At 41.4% G+C, this 24,871-nt stretch overlaps 2 protein-coding genes across 2 annotated transcripts; both read right to left on the bottom strand.

Moving 5' to 3' along the window:
- Positions 1–10,637: 10,637 nt before the first annotated feature.
- LOC146021059 (taste receptor type 2 member 40-like) lies at positions 10,638–11,534 on the bottom strand. The gene has a single exon (XM_083154860.1). It carries the CDS (start codon positions 11,532–11,534, stop codon positions 10,638–10,640), a length of 897 nt encoding a protein of 298 aa, XP_083010986.1.
- A 4,828-nt stretch (positions 11,535–16,362) lies between these two features.
- Positions 16,363–17,238, bottom strand: LOC146021058 (taste receptor type 2 member 40-like). Its single transcript, XM_083154859.1, has one exon. The coding sequence runs from the start codon at positions 17,236–17,238 to the stop codon at positions 16,363–16,365; it is 876 nt and encodes a 291-aa protein (XP_083010985.1).
- Positions 17,239–24,871: the final 7,633 nt, after the last annotated feature.

Below are 24,871 nucleotides of genomic sequence, written 5' to 3'. Positions count from 1 at the left end.
AAATTACTCTACATACCGTGCGCTATATAATGATACAATTTAAGTAATAGCCTTTAGTAGGAAAATAAATATGTATATACCAATATAAATAAGTGTTAAAATGGTAACCCTTTTATAAATAAATAAATATATTGACATATAGTGGCCACGTATAAATACCTTAACTTTTACAAAAAATAATAAATATATACATAATAGGAAATAACATTACAATAATCATTATAAGACCGCAGATAAAAATATCAATTAGAAATATACAATCTATAAGAACCACTTACTGTAAGTTCAAGGTCTGAATAGATCATAAATCCACCTTATCTCTTTTTGTGCAAGGCGTATATCCTTAGTGTTATGTCTCCAGTTATCTTTAATTTTCTCTAGGCCCCAAAAGGCTACGGTATTATTTATTGTGCTCTGGTGGTGCGTTTTAAAGTGCATGGAGAATGGATGGTCTGCAACTTCCATTTTTATATTCCTGATATGCTCAGACCAACGTGTTTTTAATGCTCTAGTAGTTTTGCCTATATAATAATTGTGGCATTATCCCGTAATAGCGTAGAAAATTCTAGAGAGACCTAGAAATAACTATATATGAACAGGGACAACTTGAGTCTGTGAGTCCTGGTCCAGGGTCATCAGACATCCTCCCGATAATTCCGAAGAGGTTTAATAACACCTATAAAAAATCTTATAAACCCTTGTATTCTGAGGTAACTCACCATAATAGTAGAACTTATAATAATAATAACAATGATAATAAAGAATCACAGGAAACACAGAATGTCTCCATGATAGATTACAAGGTTAATTGGAGAAAATTTCCATACAAAAACCAAGAAAACCATATTATGCCCCCAAAAATGGACCCGTACCTCTCAAAAACCAAATTATTACTGGGAAGTCAGGAAGGATCTACCAGTATATGTAGAAACTAGAGATGATTATAATCAACAAACTTATCACAACAAAAGACGTGTTGAAATATTGTGGGTTTTTCCAGAAACCCACAATAGATTAATTCCTCTAGAGAACAAACATGAGGATTTTTTATCCAGGAGACGAATCTCCTGACGAAATATATAGTCGATACCGAAAACAACAGAAAACCCCATCGTAAAAGGGGCAAAAGAGGTGGGAAACGTTTACGGTTATGAACACAGAGATCAGTGCAACCAACAGAACCTGACTCAGTAGATTTAGATGTTGGGACAAAAATATTTAATTTGAGCAATCACTTCCTAACAACCGGGGGAAACTCGGTTTTAGAAAAAGGCTCAAAATTCTGTCCAAGTAATAATATAAATTCCTTCGATCTTTACATAGACAAAGCCTTACAAACCAATGATGACATCATTATAAAACCAGATGATAAAGGCTGAAACTAAAGATGGTGATTTTAGACAAGGGGAAAAATATAGAAGAGATGCTGAAACAACTTAACGATTAATTATTAAATTATTATTTATTAGTAATTATTACTTATAAAAAATTGAGGTCTGATCCCTCCCAACGAGTTTTGAATAACTTAAAATTAATAACTTAAAATTAATTTCAAAATATGTAGCACTGGGCACTTTAACTAAAGATACAGCAGAATTTTTATTAAAAGAGGACTATTCGGTCCCAGTAATTTATCTATTGCCCAAATTCAACCTGGCCATCCTATTATTGCTTGGACCACTTCCATAACATCTAACATGTCCCATTTCATTGACCATCACTTACAACCCCTTGTCACTAGTAATAAATCATATATTCAGGACACAAAATCCATCCTCAACAAAATTAAGGAGGTTAAATGAGAGGAAACTTTATACTTGGTAACGGCAGACAATACCTCATTGTATACTATCTTTGATCACAAAGATGGCCTTGAAGCTATCAGAACTATCACTACAGATATGGAATTTAACCTCCAAAACTTTATTTTAGAAGGTATCCATTTTATCCTCCACAATAATTATTTTAACTTCGATGGTTCCTTTTTTAATCAAGAGATTGGTACCGCAATGGGGACCAGGTTTGCCCCAACACTTCCATAGCATGCTGGGAGGACAGAACTGCTTGGCATGGCCATGAATGGGGGGCAAACCTGGTCAGGTGGTGGAGGTATATTGATGATATTCTTTTTATCTGGAATGGGGATGAATCTGTTTTAAATGCATTTTGTTCTTTTTTAAATTCCAACACTCTTAATATAAAACAGTTTTTTAATATAAGTAAATCTATGGTTAACTTTTAAGATCTTAATATTCATGTGGAAAATAACTGTCTTGAAACCTCCATTTTTTATCAAACCCTCCGATTCCAATACTTTTATTGACCCCAAGAGTAACCATCCTAAACGATGGTTTACCAATGTACCTAAGAGCCAGTTCCTCCGCCTTAAAATAAATTGTTCAAAGAAAGAATCCTACAATTATAATACCTTGGTGATGAAAAATAAATGTTTAAATAAGGGTTATAAAAACAAGTTGTTAGACAATGCACTGGAGGAAGTAGAAAACCTGCCCAGGGACGATTTACTGACACCCAACACAAATGTAGGGGCAATAAGCCCTAACATCAATGTCAATCATTGTACTACAATACACTAGCCATTATAAGTATGTAGAACATATTTTCCATAAAAATTGGAAACTCTTATTGAAAGACCCTGTTTTAAGTACTACTTTACCAAACAGACCATGTTTATATATCGTAGAGCCCCTACTGTGAAAGATAAAGTGGTGTCTAGTGCATTTATAAATAAACCTATTGGAGGTACGATTAGGAGTAATGTTTTTTATAGATGTGGCAATTGCCCCATGTGTAGATCTTGCTCTACTACAGACCACAGAACTTTTTTTAAAATAATCATAGTTTTAAAATTAACCAGTTTCTCACCTGTAATTCCAGATATGCAATTTGCGCTATTATGTGCTCATGCCACAAATTGTATATAGGCAAAACTACTAGAGCATTAAAAACACGTTGGTCTGAGCATATCAACATCATAAAAAAGGGAATTTGCGGACCATCCATTCTCCATGCACTTTAAAACGCACCACCAGAGCATAATAAATAATAACATACTGTAGGCTTTTGGGGCCTGGAGCAAATTAAAGATAACTGTGCCTTGCACAAAAAGAGATGAGGTGGATTTATGATCTTAATACCCTATCACCTCATGGGTAATATTCAGACTTTGAACTTAAGTGGTTCTTATAGATTGTATATTTCTAATCAATATTTTTATCTGCGGTCTTATAATGATCATTGTAATGTTTTACCCTATTATGTATATATTTATACTTTTTTGTAAAAGTTAAGGTATTTATACGTGGCCACTATATGTCAATATAAACTGTTTATTCATAAAAGGGTTACCATTTTAACACTAATTTATATTGTATATACATATTTATTTTCCTTCTAAAGGCTGTTTCTTAAATTGTTTAATTATATAGCGACCAGAATGTAGAGTAACGTCATGCATTCCAAATATGCGGTACACCTATTTGGGATTAAAGACCTGGCCGCCTCTACCTGTTTCATGCTGAGCACCGGAAGTGACGTCTTGCGCACCAACATGCATTCAATGTCCCCGGCCGTATTACAACTTCCGGCCTCTAATATTACAGAAGCGGCGAAAGTGATGTTTGTGCCTCATGTGCATGTCACCTGTCACTTAAACAGCTTTTTACACAGCACTTATTGCTGTGCATTATCACACTACCAGTAAATGTCAATATTAGTACAGTCACTCTCCAGCCTTGAAAAAGACAGCTAGTCTGTTGAAATGCATTGCTGGAGAGGGACTGTGCATCCTGTGACTACCTGGCCAGCGGATGATGGCCATACACAACTTTCTCAGACAACCCCTGACCCCATCGATATCTTCAGGATATGAACAAATAAAGATACCTTGATAAGAATATTCCCAAGTGTATACATGTCAGTACGGTACGCACAGATTACTCTTTCCTTCTATCTCCCATTGACACGAGATGATCTAGAACCATTAAAGATACCTTGATGAGCCTGCACACATTGCACTTTGCGTGAGTGATGGTACAATATCTAATTGGGAATCCTCCCCCCTCATTTCCCACTTGCATATTGCTACCCTAATCAATATACTCTATTTTACCTTTATATGTAACATTCTCATGTGAGATACCTACATCACAATTGGATAAACAAGAATCCAGCACCTATAGAAATTTGCTTCTTTTCGATACACTGACCAGAAGAGGACCCTTTGGTGACCCTCGCTTTCCATTGTGAGGCAGCAGGATTCTGACTTTGTGCCTTTGGACTATTTCACATTTTGTTATTATTCATATTTGTTCCAAGTCATTGAAATATTGAGTGTTGAAAAAATTGTACTAAAGAAAAACCTTTGTATTTACATTATTCAGCTCCCTACATGAGAAAATGCAAATCCTTTCAAATTTTGGGTTTACTCATGCAAAATATTGCAAAGTTGTGTGACCACAGGTGACGTATGGATACTCTCCAAATCAGCAAAGATAAAAGATAATTTGATAGATGAAAAAGAGTGATAGAGAGAGAGAGAGAGATTAAGAATAGGTTACCAATAATGCTTGCTCTCCAAGGATAACTTTAAATGGAGAAAATAATTTAATATTATCATTTCACTGAAAAAGGATTTAAGTGTGATTTGCGAGTACTCGCAGACCCTATTTGTGCATTAGATCTCTGCCAGCCCTCGCAACGCTGAAGCCGGCTCCATCTGTATAGCATAATAAATAAAGGTACTTATGTATTATCTGGACTCCCATGTTAAATGCACCCCATTTTTTCATACCCCTACTATCCAACTACGCATGGAGTTGATTTTATATAGTGTGGCGAGCGCAGAGAGCCACCGCGCCCGAAGCTTGGCGAGCGTAGCGAGCCCCACGAGGGGACGTGGTGTCATAAGAAAAACGGGAGCCCAGATATTACATAAGTACCTAAGAAAATAATAAATACACAGACATAATAGAACCAGTACTGCACTTTCTAAACTCACATTCTCCCACCTCATGGTAAGACTCCTGTCTCTTCCTCCTGGCAGATACTCTCTGGTCCATTGCGATGTTTGAGGGCTCAGATCCACACATACAGTAAATACGGTAGAATAAGCTGGTACACTGGACATGTGCAGTGGCTCCGCTCTGTCCCTTACACTGCATGATGTGGTGGCAGCTCTAGTTATCATATTATATACCAGTGCTATTGTTGTCATAATTTAAGGCACTTTCCAAGAGGAGGGGGTTTCCGGGCAACCAGAAACCCCACTGCGTTTGCCTATGGGACCGCATAGGATACACTTTATGCAGTTGCTGGTTGAGTTACAGATTACACACACACACACACACACACACACACACACACTGCAAGAAAATGCATGTGGACACAAATCTTTATACCACATTTATGCACTTAACTTCAGAGTTCTTTGTTGTTCAGTTACAATGACCTTTAATAAATCTTACATTTAAATACATTGCAATATCCAGGATTTGAACCAGTTTTATTCCAGTCAAACATCATACTCACTGAGTTGTTTGAGCCTGCATAAAAACATTGTGCTTGATAACAGTATGAAGCTACTTGTACTATGTAAAAAAAAAAAAAACAGCCTTGCGGCTGAGCAGATCTATGTAGTGTGCAGCCACAAATCCAATTCCTGCAGCCACACTCACTACATAGATCTGCCCAGCTGCAATGCTGATCATTTTTTTTATGAAGTACAAGATGAGATCCAAAAATGTACAATTCTCTTTTCTAACGTATTATCTTTAACAATTGCAGGTTCTATAGGTAATTAAATGAATACATTGCTGTCTATCTATCTATCTATCTATCTATCTATCTATCTATCTATCTATCTATCGTAAAGACAGAACTTATGGATATTTGTTACATTCATCATTAAAACCAAAGTCTTCTTTCTTAGTTCCACTATTTGTTTAGACAAGACTGTCCCCAAAAACATCTTCCTGAACTTGGGACTGCCGTGGGTTATGATGCAGACCTCCACTGTTGGAAATGTCATGACTATAAACCAACAGAAATAATTACAATCATCTGCAAAGTTCTATTTCCTGGTGAAGATGACGACCTCAGCTATGTATAACTCTCCAGAGAATATGAGAAAGAGGGCCATTGTACTGATTACATTAATATGGGCCTGGAGCTTAGGAGAAGAGAATCCAGAACTCTTCTTCTTTATATTCCAGATGTGCCATAATAGTGAGGATGTGGTGAACATAAGGGAGCAGAGAATGACAACGAATGGATCACCGAACCATAGACAGTTTATAAGTATTGTGAATAGTAAGCTTACCCCAGTAACAGCTGGGGTACTATTTTCAGGGTGCTCTTCAATCAGCAGGAATAAAACCAAATGGAAGGAACACATGTGGCCAGTGTCCCTACTGCTGACAATAGGATGAGATGAGGCAGGAAAGCAAAGGTACAAGTACAAGAGTTGGCAGCTGGAGTTTGTGACAGTGGTACAGTAATAGGCGCAGAGCCACAAGGGCCTTATGCACGTAAGTGCTGATCATTAACAATTGACATTGGAAAGAATTCGCACTATGTTGTTTTATTGAAATATTTGTCATTTTTTATTCAATTGTTATGCCCATTGGGTAATTTTATTAAATATTACATTTATAAAACTGTCGATTTATTTAAAGCACCCTCTGAACCTTTCTCTGCATACCCCATCTAACAGGGGATCTCACAGAGGTGCTGCTCTATGTTTTAGTGTGCGCAGATGTGTGCGCAGATTGGGGTTCCCGTTCACTATCCATATATATATATATATATATATATATATATATATATATATATATATATATATATATATATATATACCATGTAAATAAGGATGTCACTCCGTGTCTTCCATTCTGTGCAAAAACGGTGCTTTACTGCTGCCTACGGCGTTTCGGGGCTAGCCCGTCTTCAGGACATACACAGCAAAATTTTAAACAAAGTGTTCATTTTATACATTACCTGGTCAGAAGCCGTCCGTTCTCCCATCCGCCCTCCGGTCAACTTCCGGGATCTTCAACCGGAAGTGATGTTGCGCCTTCACTTGGGCTTGATGACAGCTCGGTAACCCTGCATAGTAACCAGTATAAACATTGATTAACCATCAACCATATAATGTGCATAAATACAATGTAGTGCCATTCATTATCTACTTGCAATTCATTTGAAGCATCTGTACAATTCTTTTAAGTGTTATATACAAAAACCTTGATTGATCAATGTCTTGTGCTGGGGTGACCACCAGATGGCGTCTTATTATATCTGCCCGGGGCTCGCTGTGTGAACCTTTGGCAATATATGTGGACCATTACTTGCAGCCATGTGTACAAAATACAGAAACGTACCTCAAGGACACGACCATGTTACTTTCCAAAACTGGCAGAAATCGCAGTGATACCTGAAAACCTTATTCTGGCCAGTATAGACGTAACAAATCTATACACATGCATTCTGCATGAACAGGGTATATAGGCAGTGAAGGAACTGGTAACAGACAATCCTATGTACACTGGCCCACAAGTAGAGTTCTTCCTACAATTGCTGCACTTTACCTTAACGCATAATTGTTTTCTATATGATGGCCAATTCTTTAACCAAAACTCTGGATGTGCCATGGGATCACCGGCAGCTCCGGTATATGTGAACGCATATATGTATGCAGTAGAAAAAAATCTATTCCTTGAAGACACAGATATCAGATCCAGGATACTTATGTATCATAGATATATAGATGATATCATCATACTCTGGACCGGAACCAAGGAAGATTTAATCGACATTATACAAAAACAAAATGAATCAAACAGTCCGATTAAACTGACATACTCCATGAGCGCCGACAGGATTAATTATCTGGATGTGCAAATCATAGCCCAAGGGGGCAGATTAGAGACACAACTATACTCTAAACCAACAGATCGAAATACGATGCTGCACAGACAGAGTTTTCATCCACAACACACGATCCTAAGTTTACCATAATCCCAATTTCTTTGGGTCTGCCGAATTAACAGCAACAGGGAGACCAGAGACGAACAGCTGGAATTAATGGTAAACAAGTTCCTAGAAAGAGGATACAAGAAACAGGACCTAATAAAAGCCAGAGACAAAGCATGTAAAAGAACAAGACATGAACTACTACAGAATACCAAGAAGAACAGAGATGACAGCAGACAGACCTTCACATGGGTAACACACTATACGGATAAGAGCCCTGACATGGTCAAAAAGGTGAAAACCATCTGGCCGATTGTTAACAGTGACCCAGAACTGAAGAGCCTGGAAGGAAAGAGATTAATGCCGAGTTATGTAAGAGGTCCAAACCTCAAGGACATCTTGGTAAAAACGGACATAACAGGCCGTGGAGTTATCAAACCTAAACATTTCCTATCCAGAAAACCTGGCTGTTTAAAATGTCTAGGATGTGCAACCTGTAACTATCTTGTTGCAGGTGACACCTTCAGACATCCATTTTCAGGAAAGGCATACAAAATCAAATACGCCCTCACCTGTTCTTCAAAGTATGTTGTATACCTGCTGTCTTGTCCATGTGGATTACACTATGTGGGCAAGACAGCTAGGCAATTCAAGGAAAGAATGGCCCAACACAGAACGGCTATAAGAGCGGCACTGACATGTGAAACTAGCGAACAGGCAGTGGCCCGGCATTTTGCCGAGGCCAAACATAACATGGCCACATTGAGGTACCGCATGATCGACCACATACTGCCCTCCTTGAGAGGGGGCGACAGGGATAAACAACTGATATGTTTAGAAAAATAATGGATTAATAAGTTGAATACTGTAAGTCCACACGGACTAAATGAGGCAGTATATTTTGGTTGTTTTCTGTAGTAATATAGTCAACAGGAGAGAAATAACAATTATGCATTGGGGATTTAGAATAAAGAGTATTAAAAAGTATACAAAAAAATAGGTAGACTTATTAGCTGGACAACATGACAGTATATATGCACATATGGGTATAGATATATACACATATATACAGATAGTGAGTAGGTGTAGCATATAACAGATTAATGGTAATGTGATTGAACTTAAGTCACAGGGATTCCTTACATAGATTTTTTATATAGTTTATATATAGATGTTTTATATACAGATTTATGAATTAGTTTTTCACAGTTTTTTTCACCCAGTTTTGATTTGACACATTTTTTAATTTAACACAGAATAATCAAACAGTATATAAAATATCACATATTTTAAAATAAACACAGATCCAGATAAATAAATTATATTATTTTTGATGGAGCTTGAATAAGAGGTGATAACGGAGGAAACAACCTTTTTAAAAAAAAAAAGTAGATCTTAAGATATGAAGTTTAACGCACAAGACGCCATCTGGTGGTCACCCCAGCACAAGACATTGATCAATCTAGGTTTTTGTATATAACACTTAAAAGAATTGTACAGATGCTTCAAATGAATTGCAAGTAGATAATGAATGGCACTACATTGTATTTATGCACATTATATGGTTGATGATTAATCAATGTTTATACTGGTTACTATGCAGGGTTACCGAGCTGTCATCAAGCCCGAGTGAAGGCGCAACATCACTTCCGGTTGAAGATCCCGGAAGTTGAGCGGCGCACAGACCAGAGGGCGGATGGGAGAACGGTCGGCTTCTGACCAGGTAATGTATAAAATGAACACTTTGTTTAAAATTTTGCTGTGTATGTCCTGAAGACGGGCTAGTCCCGAAACTCCGTAGGCAGCAGTAAAGCACCGTTTTTGCACAGAATGGAAGACCCAGAGTGACATCCTTATTTACATGGTATATGGTGGAAATCTTTTCTTCTGGAAGGGCACCTGGGCAAAGCAGAGAGATTGCATGCATGAATGAGGAGTGCCGGACCCTGCACAATACTATATATATATATATATATATATATATATATATATACATATATATATATACACAGCGTGGCACTCGCGGTAATAAACGACAATCGACTCAGATAGTTATCTGATGATACGTTTCATTCTTTTATTCAGAATTTCACCTGGATACACAAAAATACATAAAACATGCTCACCTTATATCCCCACCATCAGCCATCAGGACCATCCCGCCGGCCATCGAAACCCAGAAGAGACGCACTGTTGGTGACAGTGACGTCATCAGAGTGCGCCTCTTCCGCATGATTGTCGATCAAGATGCCGTTAATCCCCTATACTAGAATCAACTTTTGGCATTTAAATATAAAAGGGAGCCTGTGGTGTACCCCCCAAGTTACTCAGACATAAATTATAGAGAAATCCCTGATGTCTGAAAACAATTGTGTCATATTGTGATGTCAGACTTCTACCCCTGTTTCAGTGTTTTCTTTCCCTTGATGCCCTCATTATATTTCAGGCTGTAGGCCACTGAGGAGTGAAGGCTCTTATATATTTTTTTTTTTATTTTAGTTAAGTAACAATTTCTGATTTTGTAAATAGTGAAAGGAAGGATATTATTGCACACTAATGGTGAATAAAATTGTAAAGATAGAACCATTGCATCCATATTAAATATATGATAAAAGCCAAACTATTCTCACATCTAGTTCTACTAATTATTTAGCACAGACTGTATGCAAAAACATCTTCCTGAGCTTGGGACTTCCCTGGATAATGATGCTGGCCTCTGCTGTAGGAAATATCATGACTGTATACCAGCAAATAGTATTTAAGGTATCTGTAAAGTTGATTACTCCACTGAAGATGATGACCTCAGCTATGTAAATTATTCCAGAGAGAACAAAAAAGAGAACCATTGTTCTGGTGGCATTAATATGGGCCTGGAGCTTCGGAGGAGGTAATCCAGAATTCTTCTTCTTAATGTTCCAGATGTGCCTCAAAAGTGAGGATGCAGTGACCATAAGGCTGCAGAGAATGACCAGGAACGGGAGACCAAACCCAAGACAGTTGGTAAGTATTGTGTATAGTAAGCTTTTAGAAACAATCCCATTAACAGCTGTGGAATTCAGTGTATTATTCTCAGAGTATCTGTCTCCAGTCTGCATGGAAGCAAGCCAAAAGGATGGAAGGCATAAGGCGAAGGTCCCCAACGCTGACAGGAAGAGGAGATGGGGCAGGAAGGCAGAGAGATGCTTTCTTACCCAACCAAAGAGCCAAAGGCTGAAGTTGGTGATGGTGGTACAGTAGTAGACGCAGAGCCAGGCGGTCAGCCAGTTGCTGAAGTACAAGAGGAATAGCAGAAGGACGACTTCAATAAACCAGTAAGAATTCCACGAAATTGTAAGATATGCACTGCGCGAGGTGATATTAGCCACCGCCATGATGACGTGGATTAGCTCAGAGTCACTCAGCTTTAGCCCATTTTTCATGCTGCACATATATAAAAATATGATAGTTGTGTTCAAAGTAATAGCCACCACAGCCTCAGTGACAATGAACACATCCATAACTATCAGCCCTGGAGACGACATTTCCTGGGCTGACTGCTCCATGAAGCTGGTGGTGTAGGATAAGTATAGTGTGCGCTGAGAAAAACCAGGTCAGTCTTTGTATTTGACTAATGCAAATAGTCAGTGACTGGCACCTGTCTGCAATGTGCATGGTAATGTGCTGAGATTCTATACATATCTCTTACAGAGATCACATTCAGAGGTAACGAGTGGGTTCTAGGAAATGTGTTTCTGTTTAAAAGCCACTTCTAAATTATTTTAGAATTTTAGATGTACAGATGGTTACCAATAACCGCTGCTCACTGTGCACCAGAATGGGGTGCTCACGCGCCTCATTCCCAGGAATGGGACAGGTGAGTGAGTGACACGTCTACCAGCCCGCTTACCACCGCCCTGCACCAGCGCTCACCAGCTAGTGAAATCTGGCGATTCCTGGGGAGGAACAAGAGCGGTGTTAGGTGTGTTGCTGATTTTGTTTTGAAGCTGTTGCTAAGCAACCTGGACTGATTTTCTCATTAGCTGGTTACCCTTCATTAGGGATTCTAAACAGCTGCTCCCTGCTGGTTATACTTCCTGTTTAGTCATCAGTGAAGGGAGCATGTGTTGTCACTGTGTAGTCCTTTGAGTTCTGTCTCAGCCTAACAGTGTGTCTGCAGTGAAGACTCCTGTCTCATGTAGCCTGTCCTGTCTATGTCCCTGGTCCCCTGCTGTCCGCCGCTGGCCCTGACACTGCGGTTCCTGTCTGAGTCCTGCTACTTGGTCCCCACTCCTGGTTCCCCCCAGACCCTGTCTGAACAAGAGATATGTGCTCGTTACCGTCTTAAGTATTTTCTCTGTTTATGCAGTGTATATCTGTGTGGAGTTATATTGTTTCTCTTGCACACCTTCAGGTTATATTTTGCACTGCATTGGTAGTTTTCTATTATTATTATTATTATTATTAACATCTTGCATTGTTGCATTTATGGGTCTAGCTCTAAAAGTATTGTGTTTATGTTTAACACCTTCATGCATTGTTGCATTTACGGTAGTTTGGTAGTAAACTGTATCACTCTTTCCTAATTCACTGCCTTCCTGAATAGACCTGCCTAGGGGTCACCTGCTATTATTCGTGTACTTAATACTGCTGTAGCATTCCTTGCTATGGAGGACAGCTGTGCCACATTTTGTTTTGTTTCCCTGTTTTAACGTTTTACGTTAGTCTTCCTCTTGTCTGCTCTGGAGGTGTTGGGCAACTTGTCTCCCTGCAAGGCCTGGTGGCACCGAAGTTGGGGTGGACCTAATATGCCCCTTCAAACATGGCTATTATAGGTGAAGTCTTAGTTCTGCAGGTGCCTATGACCTCTGGAGGGATTAACAGAGTCAGGGTTGGTATTGTGGGACCTACTCACTTGGTTATTGTCAGTTACTCTTGTCTGTCCTATGACCTGTATTCAGTTTGTCATTTGTTTATCCTTATCATCAAGCAATTTGATTATGTGTGATGTTAACCCAAACCAAACTTCTTTTTTCTGAAACAAAGTATGACATGTAAAAGAAGACATGGTACATCATTTTATTCATGTGATCTAATTTCTATATGGGAAAAACTTCAAAGGATCTTAAATATCACATTCAACAGAGCCTGTAGTGTATTATATTGCATCATACCCCCATTTGTGAGACATTGTATTCAGACCAGACACTCTAGGAGGCTATAGGAATACAATTGCGATTCAGAAGGAAACATGTTGGACACAGCATCTGAATACAATGTTGCCTGTGCGATTATGTATCTATTAGTAGTCTGTCATGCTTCTATAAATTTGCCCATGGATCTCCAAGCATAGATTGACAATAAATATTGGTGTGGTTAATTCCAATTTCCATTTGTTGTATTGTGACAGAGACCAGACCAGGTAAAAAGTTCAAAACAGCACATTTATTTTTCCAGCAGCAGTTCGGACAGTCACAGGTATCATAGCAATGACAGGTTACAGAGTTATATTTTACAATCAAAATAACAGTCCAGATGATATACAAATGGCTCCTAGCATAATCTAAGACCCCCAGCCTATCCCCTGGGCAGCTAGACCACCGTCAGGAGCATTGCACTTGTCCACAGAGCCCATTTTTAAATTAATCTCACAGGTGCCACCAAATAACTCTATTGGAGTATTCCTGAGCTGCTAATCAAAACCAGGACTGGATTCCTGTTTAACTGTTGTAGTGTATTTAAAACAGGGAAATCCTATTTACCCTGTCACTGTGTATTAACCATTTTATCTAAAGTTAAATGTTTCACTGTATGGTGTTTGCTATGTCATAACATGTGATTTTATGAAGAAGTCTTATTTTCTTAGATTGGATCCTCATTCGTTAGTTACGTTGTATTATCTGGCTGTTGTCTCGTTTCTGTGCATGCTGACAGTAATACACTTATGGAGGGTGGTGCGCTTTTACACACTCTTTTCTGTAAAGAGTGGACAGAGTATGCGACCCATCTAGATCACCACCACAGTTACTTTATGGGTTTAGTAATAAAAAATCTACACATGGATCATAATTGTTTACTGGCACCGTAGGTGCTTCTGTTCTATCACATTCTATCACCTTAGAAAGTTCACTTTATACACATTCAAGGAGTGATAGGCGTACGCACTAAAATGCCGGGCATCCCAATGTGAACGAGGGCACCTGCCTGCTGGGGGCAGCACATCACAGGATGTCAGCTGTCTGTCCAGTTCTTGGACCCGGACGCTGCAAGTCTGAGTCAGCCCGGACTGACTTACATTTTGGCAAGCATTTTAGTCGACCATTGAATAATTTCGGCATTCACTCGCACATGGTCGGCATTAGAAGGATTGCTAAGCAGCAAATTACTGCTGCTTAGCGAGCCAACCAGAATGACCCCCATTGTTCATCTTTATTAAGGTATACATAAATGGTAACATTGTTATGGGAGTTGCACTGATTTGTAGTTAGTCACATGTCTGTGTTCTATTGCGGCGCTCAGATAATTGGAAGCCATTGTGCTTAGTGCCAAGCACTATGGGCGGGATGTATCAACATACACCTCCGCCCTTCGCACGGCAGCCGCCGCGATGCTACCGCATATGTACTAACATATGTGGCCAGCATCGGGCTGCGGTAACGGAGACCCCCGCGATACCTGTGATGTTGGCTGCGGGGGTCTCCGTCACCTCCCGGCGGCTGCCAGCGTCCCCCTGTGTCTCCTCCTCCCCCCTGAAGCCGGATGTCCTGCCGGCTGTGACACCAGGGGGAGGAGATGATCACAGGAGGACGGGAGGGGGTGGGCGCGCGGACGTTGGACGGCGGGCGGCGAAAGAAGCCCATAGGCTTCTATAGGGTATCGCCACCCTAGCGGAAACGCTGCGGACGGGTATTGATACATAGGAAAATGCGGTAAAACAGGTGTTTTACCGCATTTTCCCTTTAGTACATCCCGCCCTATATCTGACAAAGTCTATGAGGTGAAACGCGTCAGCTTGGCTGAGCGCAGTATCAATCCCGAGATCTGCTCTGTTTTTACAAATTCTTATTTTATTATTTCTGAGCTGTTTTAGCTCATTTCTGATAAACAAGTAACTGTATCTCCTTGGTACACACGCTATATGATCGTAAGGCCGACAGCACTAATGTCAACATTGGGTCAAGGTCAACATGGGCCTAGGTCAACAACTCAGAAGGTCCACATGGGCTTAGGTCAATGGGGTCATTAGGCCAAAAAAAGTATTAGGTAAACAGTCAAAAGGTTGACATGGGGGTTTTCACTTTCATAGCCGACATGTGCCGACAGGTGGTATTTCACTCCCTACCATCCACTATGTCATAGAGGTAGAATAAAATAGTGTGCTGAGCTGAGCGAGTCACCGTGCCCCAAGCATGACCAATGCAGCTTGCCTTGCGAGAGGACGCTGTACACTGATACGTTCATGGCTGCCACTAGGAATTTTGGGGCTCGGGACTGATTTCCAGCCCCCCCCCCCCTTCAATGCATGAAACCAGCAGCCAATTAAAATGCAGAACCGGCTGGTGAGCCAATCAGAGCTTGTGTACCAGCAGCTGCTCTGATAGGCTAACTGTGCACAAGCTCTGATTGTCTCAAAAGCCGGTGCAGCATTTAAATTGGCCTCCGACTTCCTACATTGAAGAAGCCTGTGCTTTTGGACCGACTAAGGATCGAGTGCAGTGCAGGCAGCACACAGCAAATGGTTGCCGACCTTCGGAGGTGTCCACCTTCACACATGTTGGTTTTCTGGAATAAGCTGTATAATAAACGTTTTTGTTTCTATTCATGGTGTATGGTTTTGTAATCTAATAAATATGATTTGTTATACTCAGTGTTCTCCCCAGGCTTTCATTTATGGTTGGCACATCCTCTAAATGTCCCCTCGCACCTGGCGCTCTCTCCTCCTGGCTGAATGGAGCTGCTCGTTGCACCACAGTGCAGATCACAGCTTAAACCACCTAAATAGGAGTAGAAAGCCGGCAAACTGGACCGATGCTATTTAAGCCATGTCCTGTCAGAAAGTGGATGCCACCCCCTTCTCTGCCCGTGTGTAATTGGGATTCCATTCTGTATACCCCCAGTTTATCTTACGTAAAATAAAGAGCTATCCCTGCTAACAAATTGTGTGATGTCTGAAAACATTTGTGATGTCCCCCTCTACCCTTCTACAGTATATCTGCAGTATTGTCTGTCCCTTGATGTCCTAATTGTCAGGTTGTAGACTACAGAGGCGTTAAGGGAGATTATTGTACACCTATAGGGAATGGAATTATAAAAATACAACCTTTGCATCTATTGTGCACTAAATATAATATTAAAACCAAATGAGTCTTTTCTTCCCACTGCTAGTATCACTAATTATTTAGCACAGACTGCATGAAAGAACATCTTCCTGAGCTTGGGACTTCCCTGGATAATGATAATGGCCTCCGCTGTTGGAAATAGCATGACTGTAGCTGAGCAAATGGTATTCAAGGTATCTGCTAAGTAGATCACGCCACTGAAGATGATGACCTCAGCTATGTACATTATTCCAGAGAGAACAAGAAAGAGAACGATTGTTCTGGTGGCATTAATATGGGCCTGGAGCTTCGGAGGAGGGAATCCAGAATTATTCTTCTTAATGTTGCAGATGTGCCTCAAAAGTGAGGATGCAGTGACCATAAGGCTGCAGAGAATGACCAGGAACGGGAGACCAAATCCCAGACAGTTGACAACTATTGTGAACAGTAAGCTTTTAGAAATGATCCCCGTAACAGCTGTGGAACTCAGTGTATTATTCCCAGAGTACCTGTCTCCAGTCTGCATGGAAGCAATCCAAAAGAATGGAAGGCATAAGGTGAAGGTCCCCAATGCTGACAGTAGGAGGAGATGGGGCAGGAAGGCAGATAGATGTTTTCTTACCCAACCAAAGAGGTGATGACTGAAGTTGGTGATGGTGGTACAGTAATAGGCGCAGAGCCAGGCGGTCAGCCAGTTGCTGAAGTACAAGAGGAATGGCAGGATTACGACTTCAATAAACCAGTAAGAATTCCATGAAACCATAAGATAAAAGCTGCGCAAGGTGATATTAGCCACCGCCATGATAACGTGGATTAGTTCAGAGGCGCTCAGCGCTAATCCATTTCTCATGCTGCGCACATGTAAAAGGATGATAGCTGTGTTCAAAGTAATGGCCACCACAGCCTCAGTGACAGTGATGATATCCAGAGCTATCAGTCCTGGAGACGACATTTCCTGGGATGACTGCTCGATGGAGCTGGTGGTGTCAGATAATTACAGTATGTGATGAGCAGTAGCAGGTCTGTGTTTGTATTTGCCTAATTCAAATAATCAGTGACTGGCACCTGTCTGCAATGTGCATAGTAATGTGCTGAGATTCTATACATATCTCTTACAGAGATCACATTCAGAGGTACAACTTACATTCTAGCAAGTGATTAAAGGTCACTTCTCAAATGGACAAAACTATTCTGCACTGAAGGTGGGGCAGATGTAACAGGTGCAGAGAGAATTAAAATGGGGTGAGTTATAGTTTGTTTCTGGGTAAATACTGGCTGCTTTATTTTTACACTGCAATATAGATATCAGTTCGAACACACCCTAACCAAATTTAACTCTGTCACATGTTACAACAGTCATATTTGAACTAGCATCACTGTGATTAGTATACTGCTTTGTCTTAGGTAAAATTCCATTCATGCAACAGTCATATTTGAACTAGCATCACTGTGATTAGTATACTGCTTTGTCTTAGGTAAAATTCCATTCATGCAACAGTCATATTTGAACTAGCATCACTGTGATTAGTATACTGCTTTGTGTTAGGTAAAATTCCATTCATGCAACAGTCATATTTGAACTAGCATCACTGTGATTAGTATACTGCTTTGTCTTAGGTAAATGTACAAATTTCTTTTTAAAATTAGATAGTGACTTAAAATTCACTAGTGACTTGGACATGGTCTGTAACATCTCACCATTTGCTTATCTCAGTTTTATTGCTCACTTTCTCTAGTGGGAGAGGGGCATTGGGTGCGGTCTTAATTACTGAAGTTAGAAACAGCTTTTACAGACCTACTGTACTTATTAGAGTATTGGAGGCTGACTAAGCCTTGGCTGGCTATAGAAATCTGGCTTTAGAAATTTTGTCAGAATTCAAAGTAGGAAGATTCTAAGTAGGAATATACAACCGCACACTGTCGCCTAGACTTAGCCTGGACTTAAACTGGACAGAAACTGAAGGAAACTACAATCGACATAAGTGCAACTCTTAACTGCTAAAACTTTGAATATTACTCTTTCTGCTTGCATATGCACTGTCTGTTTTAAAAATGCACAGCTGTACCACTAATGACTTCACCTCTCCTGCTCTTCCATTGATAATAGGTGTCCCTCATCATTTTATTCTTGGCCCTCTTCTTCTCTATCTCTACATGTCCTCTCTGGGTGAGCTTATTTGCTCACTTAACTTCCACTACCAACTCTATGCTGATAATACTAAAATCTACCGATCCTTTCCTGATCTCTCTCCCTCTATCCTCACTCATATCTCCAACTGTCTCTCTGCTGTCTACTCCTGGATGGCCCAGCACTTTTTTAGACTTAAAATATTAAAGACTAAGCTGACCTCTTCCCACCCTCCTGCATAAAACCTGACAATCTCTCAACCTAACCTGTCTAAGCTCACTTCTACCCCTTCTGTGTCACCCCAGTCTGTCTAACCCTCCCCTTTAGAATGTAAGCTTTCATGAGCAGGGCCCTCTCTCCTTATGTGCCTTTCTTAGAATATATAAACCTTTGCCACCCTGATAATTGCTTCAGTGTCCTGTCCCCTGGTGCCCCTATCCATATTTACCATGTACTTGTACTAAACTGTCTTGTACTGTAATTTGTTATGTGTTTTTGATTATAACTATGCTCTGTAAAGCGCTGCGGAATCTGTGTGCGCTATATAAGAAACTGTTAATAAATAAATGTTACAGTACATCTGCCCCATTATTACCTACAGATGGAGCCTTCTTCACCTAGCCTCCGCCGCTGACACAGGTTCATGAAGCAAAAACCTGGGTTTTTGTGGTGGGGTAAAAGGGTGTTATACCCCTTTCACGTCAGGAACTGCAGGGACTTACCCAGGAAAATGGTCCCTAGATCATGCAGGGACGTTCCCGGGATGGCACCTTACACACCAGTTTATTCCCTGCATTTTCTGATGTGAAAGGGGTATAATAAGGCTGGGGATAGGTGCTTGGGGTAATGCTGGGGCAGCCCTATAGGCAGTTGGCATGAACATGTGCCATGTAAGCACTAGGGGCCAGCTTCAGTGCACAGGTGGGGTGTAACATACGCCATCTCATGCTGTAGAGATGCCCCTCTGAGCTCTGCGGCAGCCAATCAGCGCCTATCCCTGACCCTGTCCCCCCCCCCCCCTACTGAATGGCGCATGTTGTAACTAGAGATAAGTGGGTTCGGATCCTAGAGATCCGAACCCCCCCCGAACTTACCTGAACCGGTTCCGGGGAGTTTGATGGTCACCGCCATTTTTCCGAGTTCAAAACGAGGCCGGACATCATCTTCCCGCTGTCGGATTCTCGTGAGACCTGGGGATATATAGTTCCCGGCAGTCTGAGCCATTTTCAAACAGGCTGGTGATTTCAGACAGCACGAATGTGTCTGTGCTGTCTGCTGAGCGGAGTGGGGGCGAAACATGCTGGGGGGAAGACATGCTGGGGGGGATGATTTATGCTTAGGGGGCTGCTGCTAGTGCTACAGAGGGGGCTGCATTATTTTAATTAAGCATTTTTTTTTTAAATCACTGCTGCCAGTGCCCAGTATAAGTCCAGGGTGCCCGCATGTGTGCTGCACCAGTCCAGGGTGCCCACATGTGTGCTGCATCAGTCCAGGGGTGCCCACATGTGTGCTGCATCAGTCCAGGGATGCCCACATGTGTGGTGTATTTGTCCAGGGGTGCCCACATGTGTGCTGCATCAGTCCAGGGTGCCCGCATGTGTACTGTAGCCATCCAGGGTTGCCCGCATGTGTGCTGTATTTGTCCAGGGGTGCCCACATGTGTTCTGTATCAGTCCAGGGTGCCCACATGTGTGCTGCATCAGTCCAGGGGTGCCCACATGTGTGGTGTATTTGTCCAGGGGTGCCCACATGTGTTCTGTATCAGTCCAGGGTGCCCACATGTGTGCTGCATCAGTCCAGGGTGCCCACATGTGTGCTGCATCAGTCCAGGGGTGCCCACATGTGTGGTGTATTTGTCCAGGGGTGCCCACATGTGTGGTGTATTTGTCCAGGGATGCCCACATGTGTGCTGCATCAGTCCAGGGTGCCCGCATGTGTACTGTAGCCATCCAGGGTTGCCCGCATGTGTACTGTAGCCATCCAGGGTTGCCCGCATGTGTGCTGTATTTGTCCAGGGTTGCCCGCATGTGTACTGTATCCATCCAGGGGTGCCCACATGTGTTCTGTATCAGTCCAGGGGTGTCCGCATGTGTGCCGTATAATTATATGGGTGCCCCCCTTGTGTCCCGTATCAGTCCAGGGGTGCCCACATATGTGCCATATAATTCCATGGGTGCCCCCATGTGTCCTGTATCAGTCCTGGGGTGCCCCCATGTGTCCTCTATCAGTCCTGGGGTGCCCGCATGTGTGCCATATAATTCCAGGGGTGCCCCCATGTGTCCCGTATCAGACCAGGAGAGCTGCCCTTTTTTTTTTTTTTAAATAAAAATAAGGGCTGTTAAATGCGCTGTAGTCCAGGGGTGAGCCAAGAGTTCTGTATAATTCATGGGGTGTTGCTAAGTAAGGTGTGTTGCTCTTTTTTATAATTAAAAGAATACACATTTTTATTTTTACTGCAGGAATTTGTCTGCCGTATAATTCCATGCCTGCCGCCATGTGTGCCATATCAGTCCAGGGGTGCCGCCATCTGTGCCGTATAATTCCATGGGTGCTGTATCAAGTCAGGGGTGCCACCATCTGTGCCGTATAATTCCTGGGGTAAGCCAAGTCTACTGTATAATTCATGGGGTGCTGCCAAGTGTGCTGTATTAGTCCAGGGGTGATGCTAAGTGTGCCATATCAGGCCAGGGGTGATGCTAAGTGTTCCATATCAGTCCAGGGGTGCTATTAAGTGTGCTGTATCAGTCATGGGGTGCTATTAAGTGTGCTGTATCAGTCTAGTGTTTGTGCCGCCCACTTATGTCGCTTATCATAGTTATCCAACTACTTCTGTGCAACCTTTTGGCCTAAAAACAATATTGTGATGTGTGAGCTGTTCAGAATACACTGGAAATGAGTGGAGATGAATGCTGTTGAGGTTAATAATAGCGTAGGAGCAAAAAAAATATATATATATGCAATTTTAGCAGTTTTTATGCTTTTTTTAAAAAAAAAAAAAATCAGAACCCAAAACCCCAAAAATCCAAACACAAAACGTTTAGGGGGTGTTTTGGCAAAACCCATTAGAACCCAAAACCTGACGGTAATCAGAACCCAAAACACGAAAAGTGGCCGGTGCACATCCCTAATTGTAACTGTGTCAATGGAAGCCGGAATGTTGGTAAGGGAGGCCTGGTCCTGGCTCTGCCCGCCTGAGGTGCACACCACCTAACCTCTGCCTATGTACACCGAGGACACTGCGCCACAGTGCCTCATCACCGGGGATTCCAGCTGCTGCCCAGCTGTCACCTGCGATGTTCAAGCGGACATCCATCGACGGAGAGCGATAGCAAGCCGGGATGCCGGGTAAGTACCATTCACACCGACTTGTATCCTGGGCTAGCAGGGTTGAAATCCCAGCACGTCAGTGTTGGGATTTTGTCCCAGGAGCCTTTAACACCAGTGGGGACCCGCTCATTAATATTCACTATGAGCTGGGTCCGCGCTAATTGCTTATGTGGCTGTCAGCACCGTTATCCCTAGCAGTCAGTGGCATAACTACCGAGGTGCAGGGGGTACAGCTGCTATTGGGCTCAAGCTGTTACCCCTGCACCCAGTCACTGGCTACCTCGAAGGCTCTGCTCTGCTCCCTTTGCAAGAATACCTGCTACAGCTTAATTAAAAACTCTCCCAGTACCACAGTTGCTCTGAGGCTGCAACTGCACAGCCAGGGAGGACATACTGTAGCCGTGTCAACTCAGGTGCTGGGTCCTGCAATTTGCGGACATATATGGGGTGGGGCTTAATGTCCGGAAGGGTCCGCCCCATCACAGTCATCTGCAGCTGTTGGCATGTGGATAAAGATAATACCTGATCCCCTACCCTCTCTCTCCCTGTGTGTGTGTGTCTGTCTGTCTGTGTGTGTCCTTATGTCTGTCTGTGTGTGTATGTGTCTGTCTGTCTGTGTGTGTATGTGTCTGTACAGTATGTCTGTGGGAGTTGTCTGTCTGTGTGAGTCTGTGTCTGTCTCTGTGTGTGTGCATTTGTTAGGGACTCTTTAAAAGAAATTGAGCAGGAAGCGTTATTTGAGAGGAAGAATGCAAAGGAAATGTGGGAAACACTGAAAAATGTGCTTGAATCATTAACTATTAAATATATCCCTGAAGGCAATAAGAGCAAATTCGATAAGAAAAAGCCATCATGGTTGAACAAAAATGTAAGGACAGCTATTTACAATAAGAAAAGAGCATTTAAAGTTTATAAGGATAACATGAATGAGGAGGTGTTCAGTAAGTACAAATAATTAAATACAGTTTGTACAGGGGTAATCAAAGTAGCTAAAAGGGAAAATGAAGAGCACATAGCCTCTGAGAGCAAAACCAATCCCAAGAAGTTTTTCAAATACATCAATAGTAAACAAATAATTAAAGAAAACATAGGCCCATTAACCAATATCAATGCTTTACAAAAGGACAAAGGAAAAGCAGAACTGTAAAATGAGTTTTTCTCATCAGTGTTTACAATTGGAGAGCAGACAGAGGAGATTACAGTTACCACAGATGGGATGACCAAGCTTGAACCTCAATATACCTTTCATGACAGATAAGATAAAATCGCGGCTCAGCAAAATCAAAACAAACAAATCCCCAGGTGCAAATGGAATTCATCCTTGGGTACTAATGAAATTAAGGGAGGAATTAGCAACCCCTCTGAATTATGTCTATGAGAACTCACTTTCATCTGGTAAGGTAGTACCAATATTCAAAAAGGGAAAAAGGGATGACCCAGCAAATTAGAACCTGTGAGCTTAACATCAATAGTGGGTAAATTATTTGAGGGATTTTTAAGGGATGGTATCCAGGAATATTTAGATCTTCATAACTTAATTAGTATTATCCAACATGGGTTTGTTAAAAATTGTTCATGCCAAACAAATTTACTAGACTTCTATGAGGATGTCAGCAACAACCATGATAATGGAAACGCAGTAGATGTGGTCTTCCTACATTTTGCTAAGGCTTTTGATACAGTCCCACATAAGAGGTTGATAAAAAATGGAGGAGCTGTCACGAACCTGGGTGTTTGTTCTTCCATTCTCCAGTTTCTACAAGGTATTTCAGTGTATTCTGCCTGGATTCATTCAGCCTGCACATAGGCTGCAATCACTGTCTGTGAAACTATGGTCAGCTCTCCTTAATAACACACCTGTGGGACTTCTCTAGCCCAGGTTCTGACAGCAGTAACCCCTTAGCTCCCTGCTAGCAGTAGTTAACATTTTTCCATCTGAACTCTCATGGAATTCCTCTCTAAGTAATTATTACAGCATTGGTGCAGCCCTTGATAAACCTCTGCAAATCAGCACTTAGGGCCTTATTCAGATCAGACCGGTGAAACGTGCATACGGTCCGTCACACCGTACGTTTCCTGTACGCTGCCGGTGAGCATAAGTCCGCCCACAGAACAGCCGCACACGGACGGTCACAAACACTGACAATGGGGAGTGGCGGACACTTGAGTGTACGCCACCGTGCATGGATGGATCTCCCCTCAGCCACCGTTAACTGGCGTACATAAGAGCGTATGCCACCGTATATGGACGGATCTTGTCCGTTTTCACACCGACACCTTCCGTATATCTGAGCATACGCCCCAGTGCACGGAGAGGTCTCGCCTTTTTTCAATGGAAAACTTAGCGTGTATCACCGATCGTGAGAGTGAGCGTATGTCCGTGCACAGTGGCATACCCTTCACATATATGGCTCTGCAAATCTTGCCTTTGAACTATAATTAAGACAATTATTCTAACTGTTATTCAATAATTGTTTTCTATTAACTCAATTGTCTACCTTAATAAACACCCTAATAAAACAACATTTTAACCCTCATTACATGTATATTTGTTATGTTCTAATGTGGCATTTTAATCACTATCTATGTGTCCCCACATTGGTTTAACTTTTAAATAAAGTTATGTTGGTGTTTGTGTGTATGTACTAAATTATGGCAATAATTAGTTTGTTCCGAATTTTTAACATGTATACCTACCCTGATGTTATGTGTGATGATTTCATCTAACAACATTAAACATTCATGCATTTTCACTACAGTATGTGTTATTTAACCCAAAAACACACACATTCAGACATCAATCGTTACCCCTCACGTCAAATTACAAATATAACTGACATTACACATCTGTATGTACCTGCCCTTACAAACCCTCAAACATATTTCTGATTAAAAACACAGGCAACTTCTAATTGAACATAAACTTTTTTTTTTTTTTCAACATAATATTAAAAAAAAAAAAATTAAAGGAGGGCCTCCAGTTGGCCAAAAAGAAGTAAAAGAGGGTTAGGAAAATTTCCCTCAGTATCTGGGCCACCTCATCCTGGTGCTGTTCAGTGTCTGTAGTGAAGGGAAAAAATCATTATAATTATTATATAATATACACAAATGTTTGTTGTATTTTAACAAG

The sequence above is a fragment of the Crinia signifera genome, chromosome 7 (assembly GCF_055691185.1).
Source record: "Crinia signifera chromosome 7, ASM5569118v1, whole genome shotgun sequence".
Taxonomy (NCBI): domain Eukaryota; kingdom Metazoa; phylum Chordata; class Amphibia; order Anura; family Myobatrachidae; genus Crinia; species Crinia signifera.
Note: the sequence above shows the minus strand (reverse complement) of the source record. Positions and strands in the feature narration are given on the sequence as shown.